Source organism: Pongo pygmaeus, chromosome 17 (assembly GCF_028885625.2).
Source record: "Pongo pygmaeus isolate AG05252 chromosome 17, NHGRI_mPonPyg2-v2.0_pri, whole genome shotgun sequence".
Taxonomy (NCBI): Eukaryota; Metazoa; Chordata; class Mammalia; order Primates; family Hominidae; genus Pongo; species Pongo pygmaeus.
In genome coordinates, this window is record NC_072390.2 from 63,002,532 (window position 1) to 63,022,872 (window position 20,341).

Below are 20,341 nucleotides of genomic sequence, written 5' to 3' on the forward strand. Positions count from 1 at the left end.
CCAGCAAAATCCGCCTCAAGGGTGCCCTCATGTCCTGTGCAATGGGGTGATGGGGTTCCCAACTGCTTAACTGCCTTCCACGGTATCACCAGCAAGTGGACCAAAGACCCTGCCTCAGCATTCTTAGTGTGCTGAATGATGGGCACCTGCTTGCCAGGCCTATGCCAAAGAAGCCCTCTACCCACACCCCACTGGCTAACTAGTATCCAGCCTTCCTATTCTGCAGGGGGCATCTGGGCCTGAACAGGGACTCATCCATCACAGCTCCTGGGGGGCCTGGCAGCCTCTCCAGAGAAGGATGCGCAGACTGAGGTGAGAGCTGGGGTCTTTGAGATCCACCCACCTGGAGAAATGTTGGATTTGAGGGGAGGCAGAGAGGCATCATGAACACAGAGATACTTCCCACCTAGGGGAGCTCACCAAATCCAGGGCAGCCTGAGGGATCAGCATTTTCAGACATGTTCAGGAAGGCATGGGTGGAATGTTGGATTAGGGGATGGGGCCAGCCCTCCCACTGGTCCTCAGACCTTTAGAGGAGGCCAGGAGGAGAAAAAGAGCCATTGACACCTTAACAGAGTAAGCACGTACTCTTGGGAGATCCCTTCCACACCTATGAAGTCATTCAAAGCCTGGGATCCGCAGGTGCCTCTCCCAGAGCCTTCCTCAGTTCATTCACCTTGCTAGGCCCACCCCACTCCTCTGCACCTGTCCCCTCTGCACTGACAGATGACAGAGAACCCCCCGCCCCTGTACAACTGCAGAGGCCTCTGTGGTTGCTGTCCAGGCCTTTCATGGGAGTGTGGTGCCTTCGCCAGGACTAGCCCTCCCCCTGCCCCACAGGGCAGGGACCCTTCACTTTCTGATCCCACAAGGAGCTGTGCCCACGGTTCTGCCTACAGCCTACACTCAGCTGTCTCTTACCAGCCGCCTACCTGAAAGTGGGTCATTAGAATCTGGAACCTAAGGTTGGTAGGTCCCAATCTGCTGGACCTGGACCCAGAGACTCCCTTGGCAGTAGAAGAAGATGGCACCAGGTCTCACTTAACTCTTTCTCCGGCCCTGCCTAAGCCTTGGAGCCCCATGGTCCAGTGCTCACAGGCCTGGCCCCAAGTTAAACAAGAGGACAAAGCCCAGCTTGTGGCTTCTTCCCCGAGCTGGCTGACACCTATTTTCCCTAAAGGAGGAACCCAGGCTGGCTTTGGCCATCTCATCCCCTCCTGGAGAGCAATGGGCATGCCACACTGGGCACTCTTTGAGGTCAGGCACTCAGCCTTCTTTCTTCTGAATTCCTCTCTCCTTCCAGCCCTCACTTCCCCTACCTAGGCCAGGCCCTTCACTCTGGGAAGAATATCCCAGGAATCAACCATCACCAAATTCTAGGAGCTGATCTCAGCAACTATGCAGCTGGAAGGAGCCTGGAAAATCCACTGTGCCCATGATGGGAATGACCATTAGTGCCTGGAGGGCAGGGATGCTGTACCCATCCCCGCAGCCCCAGCCCCAGCACAACCCAGACAGAGGGCTCTCAACAGAGGCTTCCGGAACTGTGCTTGAGTCCTAGCTTGCTGTCTCCCTGGCTGCCCTGGAGGCTGGCCCAGAGCAGGCACACAGTAGGCATCTGTAAATGAAGCAACAGGTGCCTGTCGGGTCCTAGCTCCTGGGCTGCGCACTCTGACTACTTTATGTGGGGCAACAGCCCTGCAAGGTAGATACCATCATCCTATTGAATGGATGAGAAAATGGAGGCTCAGACAATTTAAGTGGCTTCCCTGAGGCCATTTGGCAAGTATCTGGCCAGACTTCAAGCTTAATCCTTCCAGTCTCTGAAGACTGTGGTCTTTCCGTTTTCATGTCAGCCACTCAGTCCACGCATTTGGGGATTTCAAAGCTGAATAAGAAGTAGCTCCAGCTCTTGGGTAGTTCATACTGAAAGAGGCAGACAGTTTTGTTCACAGCTACCTGGGACAAGAAATAGACGTGGCCAAGCCTGCCCCCAAAGCTGAAACCTATTGTGTAGGCTGTAGGCAGAGGAAGGTCACTGTTCCTCTGTAGTTTGAGAAAGGCATCTGGGAAGAGGTGGCAGTGGATTCGGCCACAGACAGGACATGATGAGGCTAAGGACGCACTGAAGATGGATTTTAAGCTGGTGGGAAGATGGGTGGCAAGATGGGTCTGCATCAGGGGCTTCCCAGTGCCCTTAAATGTCATGATGGCCTGTCAGGCAGCCATTTGCACAGCCTGGTGGAGCAGGCAGGGGTGCAGGGAGGGCTGGCGGCTGGGAATCTGCCCAGGACCTGTTAGGTTTCTCAGCCGGAGCTGCAGGCTTGAAGCAGGTGGAAGGGTTGGGAGCTGGGAGCAGAGTCTGTGTGCCCTGTCTCCATGAGTGTGTCTCGGAGATTCGGGCGACCTCCTGGCCTCCATCAGTGGGAGCTGGGGGAGAGGGAGACCAGCGAGCTCTGAAGGACGCACCCGCCACATCGTTGCACACTTATTTTTCCCAAACACTTGACTGACGTGACCCACGGGGCCACAGGGAATGGCCTTCACTGGGCTGGCAAGTTGAGGGCAATGACAGCGTTCAGTTCCTTAGGCGGCTCCTCCCTCAGGGAGCTGGCTCGGGGCGAAGAGGGCCTTGGACTTGCTGCTCTCTCCCAGGCCAGCCTGCCACAGTGAGGGTGGGAAGGGCCACCTGGTCCTGTCTGCTTCTCGCTTTTTCTGCTTTCAGGGTCAGCACAGTTCAGGGAGGAGACACAGAACATGGGGAAGGCCTCCTGCAGAGACAGAGGAGCACAGGCACTGTCTAGGGGGTGGTGGGAGGGGACTGTGCAGTGGAACAGGAGCCTCTGGCACAGCCATGAACTCACTGCAGAGTAACTCACTGCAGAGCCTTCCCAGGCCTTGGTTTCTGTTCTGAGAATGGAGGCCTTGGAGCAACTTGAAAGCTCTGGCTTTCCTTTAGTTCTTGAACATGCCGTCTTCCTCTTCCCAAGATGTTTCCAGACAGGAGTGGACAGTTAGTTTACTTCAAGTTTTGCTAATTTTCTATTCCTACATTGTGATTTGAACAGTCCTGCTGTTAGACCCAAAACCTGATTAAGAAAATCAGTAGATCCCCTCAAAGTCCAGGAAACTCATGATGATTAAGCTTCCACTCCACATCAGGCCCCACGCCAACTGAAAAGGTTTATGTGGATTATCTCATTTAATCTTGATATCAACTCTGGGAAGTGGCTGTTGTCATCCCCATTTCCCCCAGTTTGGCATAATTTCTTAAAGTCCTGCAGTGGTTTCCCAGGACCTTCAGGATAAAATCCAAACTCCTCCCAGCCCACCCTTCTAGCACCACACCACTCCTAACTGGGCCAGTCCCTCATGGATGAACTGCTTCTCCCACACACAGTCTCGGGGTCTATGATACGTCCCCCCTTCCCATCCATTCATCTTGTATCTTTCCAAGGCCTGGCAAGTCCTTCTTCTCCCCAAGGAAGAGTAGGCAGTAGTGGGAGGCAGGTGAGGCCCTAGGGCACCACAATGAAGGAGGCACTCAGTGTCAGGTGCCACGCCTGTACTTGCATGCTCCTGAGAGTGAGCACCTCCTTAAATTTTACACCTCCTTAAATTTTACACTGAGTGCCTCACTTGCCTCATCCTTGTCCTGGCCCTGCCCCAGAGACTCAATGCCCAAACCAAAGGACCTCTCCCTCCTCCAAAGTCCACAGCCCTTCCTGGTAGGTCCTGTCACTGGACTGTGTCATGGGGACTGATCTTGATGCCTTGTGTGAATGTCCATCACTACAGGGCAGAGACCACTTGTCCCCTGTTCCCATCCTAAAATCAACAGGGCTTGCTCCAGCTTCCAAATTGGCTCCCCATCTGCCCTCCTTCATCCTCCACCCCATCAACCTGGAATTCCAATTCATCTTTTAGAATCTATATGAAAATTATGGTTTAGCGCTGTATAGCCATTAAAAATTACGTTTCCATATGGGTGAATTCTTCTATAACCTGGCTGTAAGAAGAAAAGATTGGATAATTTGGCTATACAAACAAATTTATATGGCAAATCCCATAAGTAAAGTCACAGGCAAATAATAAACAGGGAGTAAATATTTGTCACATATATCATAGACAAAGGGCTAATATCACTAGTATATAAAAGATTCTTAAAAATTGAGGGACAAAGAACCAAAAACCCAATAGCAAATGGACAAAAGATATAAACAGACAATTCACAAAAGGCAATATTAAAAATGATCATTAAACATATGAAAAATTTTCAATTTCAATCATAATAAAAAAATGAAAACTAAAATTACAATGAGATACCATTTCTTACCAGTGAGATTGGTAAGAATTCCAAAACTTGACAATAGCGTCTGTTGGCAAGGTTGTGGGAAAACAGGAATGCAAACTGACACAACCCCATGGAGGGGAATCTGGCAATGCCTAATAAAACTACATCCCCTTCAACTTGATAATCCCATTTTTAGAATCCCAAGCATATGAAACACACGGGCACAAGCACTGTAGCACTAATTGTGATTGTAAAATATAAGAAGCTACCTAAGTGGTCATCCGTAAGACAGCAAGTGAATAAACCATGACACATACACAGGATGGAGTATTATGCAGCTGTAAAAAAGAGTGAGGAAGACCTCTATGGACTGATATGAAGTGACTGCCAGGAAATATTATTGAATGAATAAAGTAAAATGTAAATACATCTAAATCTATATTTACCTACCTACCTATCTATATATAGTGCTACCTTTTCTGTAAGAAAGAAGGGGAAATAAGACAACATATAATTTTGCTTTGCTTTACACAAATAAATAGATGCATAAGCAGAAAACAATTAAATTGGTTACCTACAAGGAAGCAGTGGGTTACAGAGGAGAATGACATATCTCCAACTATACCTTTCTGTATATCTCCAACTATACCTTTCTATCTCCAACTATACCTTTCTATTTGACTTCTGAAAGCATGTTCATGTCCTACATATTTTTAAAAAATAATTTAATAAGAATGAGAAGGAAAAAAATCCCTCAAACTGAAGAAAAAAAGGAACCTAACTGTAGTTCAAATAAATACTATACCTACACTGAAGGACAGAAAAAATCAGGAAGGAAAGACTAATCCTAGTAATTTATGAACATGGCATGGTGAGGTGGGGATGAGGGGAAGGAGGTTTGTTGGTTGTAGTGATTTGGGTGAAACAATTCTGAGAGTATTTTAGATGTAATATAGGATGAGCAAAGGAGGGAATTTTTTTGACAGTTTGGGGAGCCCAGGTTTCACTGCTGAAGAAGGACATGTAATTATGAGATGGGGAAGGCAGGAAACAACCATCTAGAGATGGATTGGAATTAGAGGTATTGGTGTGGATTCACGATTTCTAAAATACAAATATGTAAGTGTATGTGCATGTGTATGGGTGAATAGTACATGGATGTATAGGTGTATGGATGCATGTATTTCCTAGTTTTGTCCCCTGAAAGGGCCAAGGTGCAAAGATATCCAGCAACGAGCAAACCCAGATCTGGGTGTCTAATACCATTCCTAGCTAAAAGGAACCAGAGCCCCCCAGAAAAATTACTGATTCCAGGGCTGGTGCAGGGTAGGTACTAGATAAGCCTGGAAATCTCTTCTCATACCAGAAAGTAAGAACATACTCAAAATAGGGATAGTGGTGTATCAAAATATCATAGGTGGGAAATACTAAACCATTGGAAAAACCAGAGTTCATCATTCTATGCAGATAATAAATAAATACATTCTGTTGTTTACAGTAGAATGCCAAGGGCCCCTTGGCAAGAATGGAGGCAGTGCTGGAGTTGGAAATGCATCATTGTGCAACCTCATGTTAATGACTGGATGAGCCAAAAGTCATCAATGGGTGCTACATCTAGGGAGAGACCGATGAGGAGCAGGATACTGCATGGTTTTAAAATGTCTCCCCACAGACCACTTGCTACTTCCAAGGGAGAAAAAAACAATCATCCTATAATGGAGAAATCAGACACTGCCTGGACTGAGAGATCAAAATTAACATCACCAATGAGGGCCTCAATGAGGGCCTCCTGATGATGCCCTGAGAAGAACCAAGAGGGCTTATGCAGAGTTCTGGCCAAGAATACATAACCTGGACCTAATCATGAGGAAACATCAGACAAATTCAACATGAGGAATAGATGTCTTACAAATAAGTGGGGGCATTGTATTCTTCAAAGATGTCCATGTCATAAAAGACAAAGAAAGGCTGTGAAAAGGTTCCAGATTAAAGGAGATAAAGAGACACAACTAAATGCAATATCTGATCCTAGAAGAGATCTACTGAAGGGAGAAATGCTGGGGAGAACATTATGAAGTTAACTGACAAAATCGGGATACGAAGGATAGATTAGATTAAAGTGTTGTATAAATGTTAAATGTATTGACCAACCATGCTATGATTATGTCAGAGAATATGCCTATCCTTGGGAAACACATGCTGAAGTATGTAGGGGTGAACTTACCTTCAAATGGTTCAGGAAATACACGTGTGTGTGTGTGTGTGTGTGTGTGTGTGTGTGTGTATGTGTAAGAAAGAACACAAATGATTAAGCAAGTGCTGTAAAATGCTAACAGCAGGTAAATCTGAGATATAAGAATATAAGGATATTCTTTGGATTATTTTTATGTTTGCAGTTTCTCTGTAATTTAAAATTTTTCCCAAATAAAAAATTTAAATGTATGTCCCAATATTTGAAAGATGCTCTCTTCTCTGTAGGAGTGGACTCTCCTCAGCCAGGGGACTGCCAGCAGGTAGCCAGGCCAGGGAGGAGTTCCTAATCAAACCCATCTGGGTTCAGTGTGTGGCCTTGGAGAATTGACTTGACCTCTCATGTCTCTGCTCCCTCCTCTGGGGCCATGCCCATCTCACGGTCTTGGGACAATTAAAAGAGATGATGCCTGCAAGAACTTGGCCCAGGCCCCCCATAGGGTGTGCTGGACATCTATGGGAGCTATTACTTCACTGGTGGTGTTTTCATCAGCATAAACCCCTTTAGGGCACAGAGCTGAGAGCTGTCTACATTTCCAAGAGCCACTTCTGGCCTGGAGCAGGACCATGAGCCAAGAGCAAGCAGGGCCAGCTGGAGGGTGGCTTCCACCAGCACAGTGGCCCCCTTGCCCTCCTGCTTCACCCTCAGGCCTCAGCTTCTGGAACTCAGGCCCTCCTGCTCTCCGCCTTGACCACTTGCCCTCACCTGCAAAAGCCTTTCTTTTTGGCTGGCACTTGTTCAAGGCCCCCTCCTCCTGGTGACTCCTGTGACACCTTGCTAGAACTATTCTACCCCTCCTTCAGCTCCTTCTTTGAGTAAGGGACCCGAGGTGGCATTTCAGTGTGGATTCATTTATGGCCCCATCTCTCCTCTTCCAGGGAAACATTTTGTGACAGTGCCATCATTCTTGTGTTCCTGGCAAAAGGAACTATAATCCCTGGTCAACAGGAGGGTGTGTGCATGTGTGTGTATACGCATGTGTGTGTTTGTGTGTTTGTGTCTGTGAGCTGTGGACTTTCTTGGAGGCCATGAAATCAGCCCTCAGGCCAGGCCTGGCCTGTTGAGAACTTGGGTCCACCTTGGGGCCAAGGCCTGTGCTGTTGTCTTCCACTTGTCCCTCCCGCCCCACTCCGCTCTTCTTGTGCCCTGGGAGGCCGACCCCTGCAGACACAGCAATGGGCTCCCTTGCCTCTGGCCTCCTGTCAGTTCAGCCTGTAGGGCCCTAGGTGGAGAATGGAGGAAGGGAGTTTGGGGTTTAGAGTTGGGGTGTTTAATGCCTTGTATCCCTTTCTTCAGGGAGGCCTCAGACCGGCTGTATCCCTGGACCAGAGGTCACAGCCCTGGTAAGGTGCCCCTCCACCCCACCCTCACTGTCTCTACTTCCAGCAGCCCCTCCCTCCCCTTGCCCCTTTAGTGCCCCTGGGTGTAACAGCTCCCCTGTGTTCACAGCCCTGGGGTACTGCACTGGGTCTTGAGAGTTCCCTGCACTGGCACTGGCCTTTGAACTCAACTCTCCAAATTGTCTACGAACTGGAGTTTGCCACCTGTTTCCTGCCAGGCCCCTGACTCATGCGGACCCCTGTGGAGGAAGGCAGTGCCCTCTCCCTTAATGTATTTGGTACTTGTCTGCACGGGAGGCCCCACATTGCCATGCTCAGGGAGGGCATCTCAGGGAGGGCATCTCAGGGAGGGCATCTGCTGCGAAGCCATTCGCACTGCAGAACAAAAGCAAGGGCTGCCACTTCGGGCCTCTTCTGCCTGCTGCTTCTTGTTCCAACTTCATTTCATCTTTTCATAAGTTACTGTTCTGTGAGAAGCATTACAAGAAGGAAATTAAAAGAGAGAAAAGTTCGTGGAGGAATACCTTTCTTTCTTTTTTTGGTTTAAACCTTTTGTTATGATCTCTTTAGGAGCCTGATCCAACTAGAGGGACATGTGGCAGAATACGTTCTTCAAAATTAGTTCTGAGAGACACTTGGGGCTCTTTATTATTCATTCTATTAAAATCAAAATATTAGCTGATGCCTGTCGCATCGTCAGAGCGGGTCTGGCAACTTCTCTGATGCATTGTCTACTTGAAAGTAAAGATGAAGGCCTTTCATGTGGAAGCCTCTATCAGGTCCATTCTGTTCTCCTGCTTGTAATGACAGAAAAACCCTGGCCTGCCCTGTGTCTGAGACACTGACAGATCCAGGACAAAGCCGTGGAGCCCATCATGTGTCCCATTGTGCCAGGGCCTTCTGGGCAAGGCTGCCTCTTCTGGGGCCCTACCCCTCCCCCACCAAGGGTGGCCATGGAGCAGCAGGAAGACCCCTCCTGGTCCCAGGAGTGTGGCTTCTCATATTCATTGATTTTGAAGTGGGTGGAGGGGACAATGCCAGGGACCCTGAGGCTTAAAGATCAAACTGCCTTGCCGTTTCCTTGGATGCCCTCTGCTGCCCTTACCTCTGGAAGGAATACCATAATGCAGATAATTCCATTTCTCCAGCAGGAACAAACCAATCTGGCTGTGGCGCTCTGCTCTAGAGCCACCCAGAGGTTGGCCTGATGTTTTCACTTGGGGCCCTAGGTAAACAGAGAAGTTCTTAGCTCAACAGAGGCTTGTCTTTTCTGAGGACTGTAGATGGGACCAGAGTCCCCAACCAATAAGGGATCCTGAATGGCTGAGCAAGGCTTGTGTCTGGTGGCCGAGTTACACAGCAGATGAATGCATGTCACTTGGGGGCCTTCCAGCCAGCTGTGGAGAAAGACTCTCCTACGCTGGATGTGGGGAATGTGGGGGCTTCAGGTGGTCAAGGAGGCAGAGATTCCTGGGGGCTGGGTGGGCTTCCCAGGGCTGGTGGGATCGGACAGGTGGTTAAGCACCAGGAAGGAGAGAGAAAAGGGAAGAGCCAGGAGGAATGTGAGTGACCAGCTTGGAAGCCAGGGTGGGAGACCATCTCAGGAGGGACAGGAAAGGAGCATCTGTTGGGGGAGTGGTCAGAAGTCAGGCTGGAATGCCCTTGACTGCAAAGAAGATATTTCTCTCTCCTTCCTTCCTTCCTTCCTTCCTTCCCTGCGAGGAAGATATCCCTCCCTCCCTCTCTCCCTTCCTTCCTTCCTTCCTCCCTTCACTGCAAGGAAGATATTTCTCCTTCTTCCCTCCCTCCCTCCTTCCCTTCCTTCCTTATTTCCTTCCTTCCTTCCTTCCTCCCTTCCCTTCAAGGAAGATATTTCTCCTTCCTTCCTTCCCTCCCTCCCTTACTTCCTGCAAGGAAGATATTTCTCCTTCCTTCCTTCCTTCCTTCCCTGCTTCCTTCCTTCCCTCCCTCCCTTCCTTGCAAGGAAGATATTTCCCCTTCCTTCCTTTCCTTTCCTTCCTTCTCTTCCTTCCTTCCTTCCTTCTTTCTTTCCCTCCCTCCCTCCCTTCCTTCCTCCCTTCCCTGCAAGGAAGATATTTCTCCTTCCTTCGTTCCTTCCCTCCTTCCTTCCTTCCATCCATTTCCTTGCGCAATCCTAAATTCAATATTAATCTCCCTAGACCTTCTTGTTGATAAATGTTGATTTCCCCAGCACACCTGTTCATATTTCAGATGGAAATGTATTATAAAATCACACCATTCGCTGGTGATTACCATGGTAATCAGGCACGCTCACTGACAGGCCAGCACTCCTCTTGAAGACAAGGGTCTGGAGATAGAAGCTTTCATGTCACTTATGCCATGCCTGGGGAGAGAGGGAAATGAAGCAGGCATGGGTGGTGTTTGGGAGGGATGGTTTCCTTCTCTGGGGAAGTCTTGGCAGACAGCATAGCCCCAAGGGCCCAGGAGGGCTCTGTCGGGTGATGGGGGGTGGGCCAGACAAGGGCAAGTAAGTGGGAGGGTAAGACCCGCATACCTTGGTGTTCTACAGTGTATATACAGCTAGCAACACTTTTACGGGATCCATGGCAAGAGATTTGAGCTACCAGGATCAGCTTTCTTAGTCAGAATATCATTCAACCTCCCACCAGGTGTAGGAACAATCTCTACAGCCTCCTAGAACATCAGAAAGATATAATTATTATTACTGCTTCTCTCTATCATAGGATTATGGTTTAGGGTCTGACGAAAGCCCAGGCTGTTTGAACTGTTATTTAGTCCTGATGTAGTCCATTTTAAGTTTTCTAATCAGACTGCTTGGCTTCAGATTCCAATTCTAGCACTTACTGGCTGTGTGATCTTGGACAAGTTACTTAACCTCTCTGTTACTTTTCACTTGTAAAAAGCAGATAGTATAAGTTTCTAATGCATAGGATTGTTGTGAGGATTATGTTAATTAATAAATGTAAAATGGTTGAAATAGTGCCTGTTACAGAGTAGTTGCTTAGAAAGGTGAGCCACTGAGATCCTTGAGTCACCCCTTTATCTTCATAGAAGAGGGAACTGAGGCCAAACCATGGGGCAAGCAGATAACGAGGACTAGACTGGATTGGACTCTGAGCTAATGCTGTTCATATGACACTCTACATATGACACTCTATCCCCTTGCTCTCTAAGGCTAAGGAAACCTTCCATGCAGGAGTGCTGTGAGCTAAGCAGTGCATAAGAAAAGAGTGTTTGTAGGAATCAGCATTTTACCACCTGGCAGACCTGCCTGGGCTGTAGCAGAGCCTCCCCACTCAGTGGACAAGGGACAGGAAGGATCAAAGGTACAGCCAATATCCTGGGCTTTGCACAAACATTGCCTCGCCTCCTTCTTCTGATACCCCCATGTTATCCTTTCTGAACAAACAGGCGACTGAGGCCCCAAGAGCCCAAAGCTGCATGACAATGACGGCGAATCAGGACTGGAACCCAGACCCCCTGCCTCCCTACCCACAGCTCTTTCAGCTCCCTTCCCAAATATATTGGCTTACTGCCCTCTGGCTGTCCTGTTTGCTACCCAAAACTAGGACCTCGTCCACCTTCTCAAGCCCAGTCACCCCCTTAATCCCACTGAAGCCCTGGAATCTTAGGCCTAGTGGGGTTGTGGGTTCCAGAGTACTCACATCCTTAAAGGATATAAACATCTGTACCTTTCAGTCACCCCCACAATTGCCTATGCATGTTAGATGTGTCTACTAAAAACAACCACTATAATAGTTGTAGCTGCATTTATTGCTTACTCTGTTTTAGGGTCTACGCTACCTTCTCCTTTTAATATAATGATATTTGTCATTAATTGAATTATTTTACATTGTACCAGACATCGTATAATCCAAACCAGGCCAGGAGCTGTGGGTTCTGTATTACAGCACCCACCCCACCAGAGGCAGCTGACAGGCCATTATTCTGTGTCCTGCAAACTCTGTGTAGTGATAAGGAAACTCCACCAATTTGATGCTTTATCTGGTTGCAGGTTGAGGAAAGATATTATTTCAATCAAGATAATGATTCTATTTCTTGAACGGAAATGAGATTTTTTTTCATTGCCTCATGGGGGTGCCACCAACATCTGTCTCGGGGCTGGAACAGGTCATGAACAAATTAGAGGATTTTCTTGTAACCTGAGAGAGAGTGTAAACATGAAGGAGAACTGAAAGAAGGGAGCTTGCTTGCAAGAGAAAAACATATCTGCCAGGCCTACACGATTATAAAATAAGCTCAATTTGGAAAATGTATACCGGCATTGAACAGAGCATTCAAGACCAAACTTCAGAAGGTAAGTGTCTGGTGTGAGCCCCACAGCCTGGAATTCAAGTGAGGTAAATGGCCTAAAAAGGCCATGATGATACCAAAGATGCACAGAGGAGACTCAGCTATGACAGGACCTTAGACGTCTTCTAAGCCTGTTGTCAGGCAGTGTGGATCAGCTGTGTAACTGTGCTGACAGATGACCTAGCTCCTGTTTCAGCCCCTTCTACCAGAGGGGGCTCACCACCAAAAGAACCCATTCCATCTTGGACCAGATCCTATGTTGAGGAAGTACCTCCAAATTATAGTCAAGTCACTTCATAAAAGGAAACCACAGTGAAAACTCACACGGTGCTGACAATGCAGGAAATCTAAATGCACTTTGGAAACAGAATACACAATATGCAAATGACATCAGATAATAAATGCAGGGAGACCTCAATAATTTGCACTAAATAGAGAAGTTAGTGAAATTTTAAATTATTTTAAATATTTGGGAATTCCAGGGGCTGTCATGCGGTATCTCAAATAATTTCCTTTAAATAATAATTTAAATTTTATGTATAATTTGCTTTAAATAATAATTATTATTTACAATGAGAAATAGAAATAACTTATTATTTGCAATTAGAAGTAAAAATAATTTGCAATTCCTATATCCATTGTTTATATAGTAACTCTAAAGAGTTTGAAAACGTTTTTAAAGTTCTTATGCATTTTAAACATTCCACTGAGAGCTGAATCAGGCTATTAATTGCTCCCTCTCCAAAGAAAAGGCCTATTTCAGCTCAGTCCCTTCTGGAATAACCCCAACTGCTGACTCTAAAGACCCAAGAAGGTGGCACCTTTCTATACTGCATCAGATTCACCAAAATTTTGGAATCTAAACCACAGTCTTGTTGGTTGTAGACTATCATTGGAAAGTAACACAAAACTCTGGCAATATTGGTTGTCTCTAGGACAGGAGCCCGCTTGAGGCCAGAGGTAGAGGGGAGACTTTTTACAATATACCTTCTGGTACTTTTGAATTTAGAGCCATGAGACGATACTGTCTGTTAAGAATAAAATTCCAGTTAAAAAAGCACATGTTATTTTCAGTTAAAAAAACAGACTTCGGCATTGATTTCTATTTTAATACCCATACTCCCAAAATACAAGCTTACTGCAATGAAAATTACTGCCAGGTCAGTGAAAATGACATTTGGCTGTCTTGACAAGAGTGGTGCTTGCAGGCATGAGAATAAAAGCAATTGATGCCCTGCCCAGGTCTCTGTACCCACTCCCCAGCTGCTGAGTGTGGCACACAGCTTTCACTCATGACATTCTTGGGTCCTTGCTCTTGGCTGAGGTGATGCCTTGGAGGCTGCACCACCAGCAACACTCTGGGGGCAGCTGCTGACAAATAAGGGGACACACAAGCCCTGCCCCTTGCCTCCAAGTCAGATATCACTGCAGTGCAGTTGATGTGGACCAGACCCAGAGAGACCTGCCCTGAGACCACATTCCCACTCAGCTCTTGCTTCTTTACCCTGCTTCCCTCTCTCCTTGACAAGTGTTTCCTAAGAGCTCTCCCTGGATACATCACATCCCACTGAAAACTGACTCAGGCTCTGCTTCTAGGAAGCCCAACCTAAGTCAGTCACCAGCGGCTCAAAATGAAGCCCTCCAGCATCTTTTCAGAGGGTTGTCCCAGGAGTTGGAAGCACACGTGAGCCTTCCTCCTTGAAGGCAGCACCATAACCACCTTCCTGCCTTGCCGAAGACCACCAGTCTGACATAATACAGCCCACGAAAGCCAGCAACAGCAAAACATGGACATCCAGAACAGATAGAGTTCTGACAACTGGACCCCATGGGGCAGCACAACAATGACTCTTCTTCCCCAGGATGAATAAGAAGGAGGCAAGGGCTAAGCCAAAAGGACCTGTTGCACAATCAAAGCAATGTCAAGTTATGTGCAGTGGAAAGTCAGTGTGGATGTCTTAGGCAGCTCTACCACTTACTAGCAGAGCAAACTAGAGCAAATATTGAATGATTCTGAGCCTCAGTTTCTTCATCTGCAAAATGGGAATACTGGACAGAGCCTTTGTAAAGCACCTATGAGGCAGTACCATCAAGAGTGCTGCGAATTGCTCATCCAATGTGAATACTGGCTGTTGTTATGGAGATTTATAACTAGCTACCTTCTCCTGCTTGCTTGGGACAAATATTAATTAATCATCATTAAATAAATATATCCCAGCTGCCCCTCATCCTGAGCACAGTACCTAGAGCTCCCTGTGTGAGAAGCGGCTCTGGGGGAAAGGCAAGTGGACAATTGGGAGTGCTGTATTGGTGACTGTCCACCAGGAACTCAAGATGTGGCCCCATTACTGGCCTCACAGAGCTCTGGTGGCCCTTGGCTGCAGCTGTGTGGAGAATTTTCTCTCTCTCTCTCTCTCTGTCTTTCTCATTCTCTCTCTCTCTCTGAGACAAAGGGAATATCTCCAATGTAGATTTCCTGTAACCTACTCAGTGTATACACTGATCTCAAATACAACCTCAAGTTTGTGAAAAATTCATGCAGCCATTTTCATATCATGGAGTGGCCGACAAACAGGCAGAAATTAAATTTTATTTACATATGTGAAGAATCCTTTATTCCATCCTGATTCTTTGCATCTAGACCATTCCTGAAGCCATGCCAAGCCCTCCAGCACCTGGCCCTGTCCAACCCCACCAGCATCTTCTCCCCTCCCACCCTCAGACCCATGCCTACACCATCCTCCACATAGGCATCCACCCCTGTTCCTTCCTTCCCAGAATGGCCTCCCTCCTCCATCAGTCCAGTTCAAGCCTCTCCTTCTCCAGGAAGCCTTCCCTAACCATTTCCCATCCCTAGCATTTCTACCCGGGCCATGCCAGCCAGAGCTGGCGCACACACCTGCTCATAAAGTTCTTTGTCTCATATGCAGGTGTCTTCTCTTCCCGCACTGGACTGAAAGCTCCTCCAAAACAGAACCAATGCCTGCTGCTTCTCGTGGATTTCCCAGAGCCTCCAGGTACTGCCTGGCACCTGGTGATTAATGACATTCTCAGATTGATTAATGGATTGGTTCCTGTGACTGCACTTAGTTTAACACACTGTTAAACGGCCTCTGTGAGAATTTACTGTTCTGAATAGGGGGTCAACCTAGAAGCAAATTTAGAATTGTACAAACTGTTTGTGGCCCCAAGTAAAAAAAAAAATGCACATCTCTCTTTTTTCTAGAGTTCTGCTCTCCCGCACAGCAATCGAGTCAAGGGAGTGACTCTTTCATGAGCCAGTGGGAACATTCTCCACTTAGAGGGCAGAGCCAGGGTTCAAACCACCCTCCTTCAACTCAATGCCTTACATTCCTGTGTTCAGCTCCACCCCGAGGGAGGAACCTTCCAGAAGAAGAACCAAAAGCTGATCCCATCCAGGTCATGCTCTTTTCCCCTAACAGGGAAATCCACCCACTTCCCAGGAACATTGTTAAGCCACAGAACTAAAAAAGCAAAATTCATACTCACAAGCACCGATGCCTTAGTTTTAAATTTCAGGACACTAGTTTTTCTGCAAATCTGCTCATTTCCTGCAAAGAGAAGAAAGGGACGGAGAATCATATTAGCATCTGCTCTGGGTATCCTCAGCAGTTTCCTGGCCGACCTCAGGCTTCTGCACCTTCTCTGTGTTCTCACTCCCAGCAGCACTCTCCCCTCCCCAGGCACACCGCATGCTAGTTGGGTGGGCGCCCCTCGCTCCTCGCAGGATTCCACCTCTCCAGGCCCGTGGGCTCGGCCCACGCCGCCTCCCTCTCCCTCCCCGGCGCTGTGCCAGTCTCAGATTGACCACTGCCTCCAATTCCCTGAAGGCGCCCCGGCTTCTTCCCACTCCGGAGTGAGGCCTCCACTTCTGTAGCATGGGGTTGCCTAGCAACCCTGCGCATGCAGCTCGGAAGGCCTTCCTAAATTGGACCTCACAGCACAGGGCATCTCCTTGTACAGCTGCCTGCATCTTAACAATCTGGCTCTGAATAATAACACAATGGTAATTGCATTCATGGACCCCAAACTACATTTAAATAATGTTCAAGAGCTGACACAAACCAACAAAGGCCAGAAAATGCATTGGGGAGGTTGACTGTAAGGCCAGGCAGGAACGTTCGGGGCAGGAGGGAGTTGACACCAAAGACTTGAGTTAATGACAACGCTAACCTGAACTGTGAATTCTCCTGCATTTCGCCTGAGTGTGTCACCACTGTAATGTGTTGTAATGTGAGTCTGGGCAATTAATGCCCAGAGGCAGTGATGCTTCAAGACAGGATGCCCTTTAGTTCTGCTGATGTATACGTGGATTTTTGGAGGGAGTCAGGAAGTGGGGAGCTCCTTGGACAGGAGGGGAGACTGTTAATGAGTGATTTTACTTGGCTTTTACAATCGTGGCTAAATACATTTTCGAAGGTGGGGGAAAGAACTTACCAAGCAAGGGCACAAAGCATTTGCTACCTCAGCGAGGGACAAATTTGACATGACTGATGCACTTCAGGATAAGAAGGGAAGGCAAAGAGGCCTTGACACTGGCTGAAGTGCAGACTAAGCAGCCTAGCTCGGAATGGGGAAAGGGGTGGGTGCGAGAGGCCACCTTCGATCTATGTCCCTGGCAGAGGATACTGTACAGCTCTGCTCAAGGGAGGAGGGTCTTAGCACACAAGCAGTGGCAAGCTGGCAATCTGCTCCTTGTGGAGCTTTAGCAGTGAGGGCCAGCAGATCAGCTCCGATCATTTGAAAGCTGGAAGCACTTTGTTTTTAAAAAGCTCAATCCTCCTTCAAGAGTCTGGGGCAGATATCTGTACATTCACGTTCATCAGCATTGTTCACAATAGCCAAAAGACGGAGGCAAGCCAAACGTCTACTGGGAGAAGAGTGGATAAACAAACGTGGTATATACATACAGCAGAATTTTATTTAGCCTTAAAGTGGAAGGAAATTCGGATACAGGCTACACAGCATGGATGAACCTCCAGGCCATTATGCTAAGTGAAATAAGCCAGTCACAAAAAGACAAATACTGTATGATTCCACTTATATGAGGTACCTAGAGAAGTCAAATCCATAAAGACAGGAAGTAGAAGGCCGGGCATGGTGGCTTATGCTTGTAATCTCAGCACTTTGGGAGGCCGAGGTGGGCAGATCACGAGGTCAGGAGATTGAGACCATCCTGGCTAACACGGTGAAACCCCGTCTCTACTAAAAATACACACACACAAAACTTTAGCCGGGTGTGGGGGCCGGTGCCTGTAGTCCCAGCTACTTGGGAGGCTGAGGCAGGAGAATGGCGTGAACCCGGGAGGCGGAGCTTGCAGTGAGTCGAGATGGCGCCACTGCACTCCAGCCTGGGCAACACGGCAAGACCTCGTCTCAAAAAAAAAAAAAAAAAAAAAAAAAAGACAGGAAGTAGAATGGTGGTTGCCAGGGGCTGGGCGGGGAGAGGAGAATGAGGAGTTATTGTTTAATGGGGACAGAGCTTCGTTTGAAAAGATGTAAAAGTTCTAGGATGGATGGTGGTGATGATTGCACAACAGTGTGAATGTACTCAATGAAGTACACACTTAACAAATGGTTAAAATAAAAATCCCCCTGCAACAATAGCAGAGCATGCACCTCCACACTGTTTCTCTGCAAGACTTCAGTCCGTCTTCATTTTGGAAGTCAGAGTGGCCTGTGTCATTCACAAGCTTGGACAGGGAGACTCACTGGGACCAAAGGACATAATGGACAGTGTGATTGGGCCAGGGAGCCTGTATTAGTCTATTCTCACACTGATAATAAAGACATACCTGAGACTGGGTAATTTATAAAGGAGAGAGGTTTAATTGACTCACAGTTCTGCATGGCTGGGGAGGCCTCAGGAAACTTACAATCATGGTGGAGGGGGAAGAAACACATCCTTCTTCACAGAGTGGCAGCAAGGAGAATGCAGAGTGAAGAGGAGGAAAAGCCCCTTATAAAACCATCGGATCTTGTGAGAACTCACTCGCTACCACAGGAATGGCATGGGGGAATCCGGCCCCATGATTCAATTATCTCCCACCGCGTCCCTCCCACAGAATGTGGGAATTATGGGAGTTACAATTCAAGATGAGATTTTGGTGGGGACACAGCCAAACTATATCAGAGCCCATGGCTCATAAGCATGGTGTTTGTGCAATGTGGCCTCAGACAGAGAGAGGGGTCTGAGCATTGAGAGACAGGATTCTCCTGTTCCCACCTCTTGAAGTCCAAACACCATCACCTTCCAGAACTCAGCCTCCTTCCCCTTAACCAGTCCTATCCCTGTGTCCCCTGTCTGCTCTCCCCACCGGGAACCTGGGCTCCTATTACACTCTCATTGTTACCCTTTGTTCACCTCATGCCCCCGCCTAGAAAGCCCCTTCCTGTGCCCATCTGAGCTAATTTTACTCTTTCTACTGGGTCCACATCAAAGTCCACCTCCCTCATCAAGCCTTCCAGATCCCTCCCAGTTGTACTTTCTCTGAATGCCACAGCCCATAATCAATCACTTCTTAGGTACTATCTTATGTTCTTGTCTGAAAATCTGGTCTCTTCTAATAAGTCCCTGAAAGGAACCCTGAGCAATGATTATTGCTAACATTTTTTGTCCACCACAGGCTGTAGCTCAGGGCTGAGCACACCATGGCTGCCGGATTGCCTTGCCTCCTTTCTCAGGGAATTCTAACCATAGCTCTCCAGCCCAGGGCAGAAAGCATGACTGCTGGCTGCAGAGCCCTGGAGCTAAATATTCCAGGTGAACGCTCAGTGCCTTCCAGTCACTTAGAGGTGTAACTCTATGTGTGCAATAAACAATTGAGCATTTACAGATTTTATTAATTTGGAAAGGTCATTAGAGCTAACAGCTTCTCCAAGTGAGAGTGAATAAATAGCATAGGTAATTTTTTTTCTATGCCCTGGATTTTTTTCTTGGAGTGTACTTTAAGCCTCAAAAAATAATGTTACAAGTAAAAAAGAAAAAAAAAATCCAGGCTTTGGAGACAGGTGGAGACTGACAGGAGTTCTGGACAAGCCTCGTCCCCTCTGTCTTCCCATCTGCAAAACAAGGGAGTGGTCTCAAAGGTTCTTTCAACTTAGAAAAATAAAATTATGATTCGATTTTAGGAATGTGAAATTAGCTAGTGACCTTCCAAGTTAGCAGTTACTGCCTCTCCCCCACCCATCCTTCCAGGTGCCCCTCGCCTTGGATAGATACGGCATGAGTTCACACCTCTGCAGCCAGAACAAGGTTCTTAATCATTTCAGGTGCCTTTCCAGGCCCTGACCTGGGTGCTCTCAATCCCGACGACCTGGCTTGCCTTGCTCTCATTAGATCGTTAAGAAATACTCAAGACTAATGACTTGTTTTCTCAAATCTCCAAAAATGGCTGGAAAGGGGCAGGAGGGCATCATCCAAGCTCTGTCTCTCCAGTCCTTGGCTCGGTGACCAGCCAGTGCTGTCTGTCAAAGGCTGGCCTCTGCGGGACAGATGCTCCTAGCTCTTCCCGACAGGTGAGAAATGGAAGCAGCATTCAGGGAGTGGAGTGGAGGGGCTCTGGCTCCAACCTGCTGTCGTGGGGAGAAACACTTGGCCCTTGACCAGAGTGCTGTTAGCCAAGGCTTTTCCCGACATCCTTTTCTCTCCCCATCATCATCCGTCCCTGTTCTCTCTGCCTTGGGTGTGGGCAGATGCTGGGAAGGTGGGAGTGCAATGTCTGTCTGTGAATGTGTGGCCACAAACACTCTTGCCCCCACCTCCAGACTGGCCTGGATTATTAGGAGCAAGAAGAAAACTAAGCATGAATCAAGACTCCATAAGGAACAACATTAATACTAATCTTAACATTACCATTGATATTAACTATATGATGGTTTATGATTAAAGAAGTCTTTTCCCACGTATGTATCAGGTAGGTAGAATAGATTCAACACATTTGTTGAGTACCTGCTGGGGATGCAGATATGAAAAGGTGTGAATCCTGCCTGCCAACTCCTTGCAGGAGGGTTATAGACAAGATGATGGAGGCACAGAGGAGCTGAGCAATTGTCTTAGTGTCATCCAGCTAGCAGACACTGAAGCAGTGCTCAAACCAAGCCCATGAACTCGGGGGC

At 47.6% G+C, this 20,341-nt stretch overlaps 1 protein-coding gene across 13 annotated transcripts in view; it reads right to left on the reverse strand.

Moving 5' to 3' along the window:
- The window catches only part of ZBTB7C (zinc finger and BTB domain containing 7C), a 385,273-nt gene that overhangs the window by 143,185 nt on the left and 221,747 nt on the right, over positions 1-20,341 (reverse strand). For 6 of the 13 annotated variants that reach the window (XM_054461071.2, XM_054461061.2, XM_054461067.2 and 3 more), the window contains 2 exons: positions 15,713-15,774; positions 15,102-15,233 (listed from right to left, as the gene is read on the reverse strand). In XM_054461071.2, the coding sequence (XP_054317046.1) occupies positions 15,102-15,109 (8 nt within the window). In that variant the 5' untranslated portion in view covers positions 15,110-15,233; positions 15,713-15,774. Of the gene's footprint in view, positions 1-15,101; positions 15,349-15,712; positions 15,775-20,341 lie in introns of those variants that run through there. The other 7 variants (XM_054461072.2, XM_054461069.2, XM_054461065.2 and 4 more) reach the window with 2 other exon arrangements.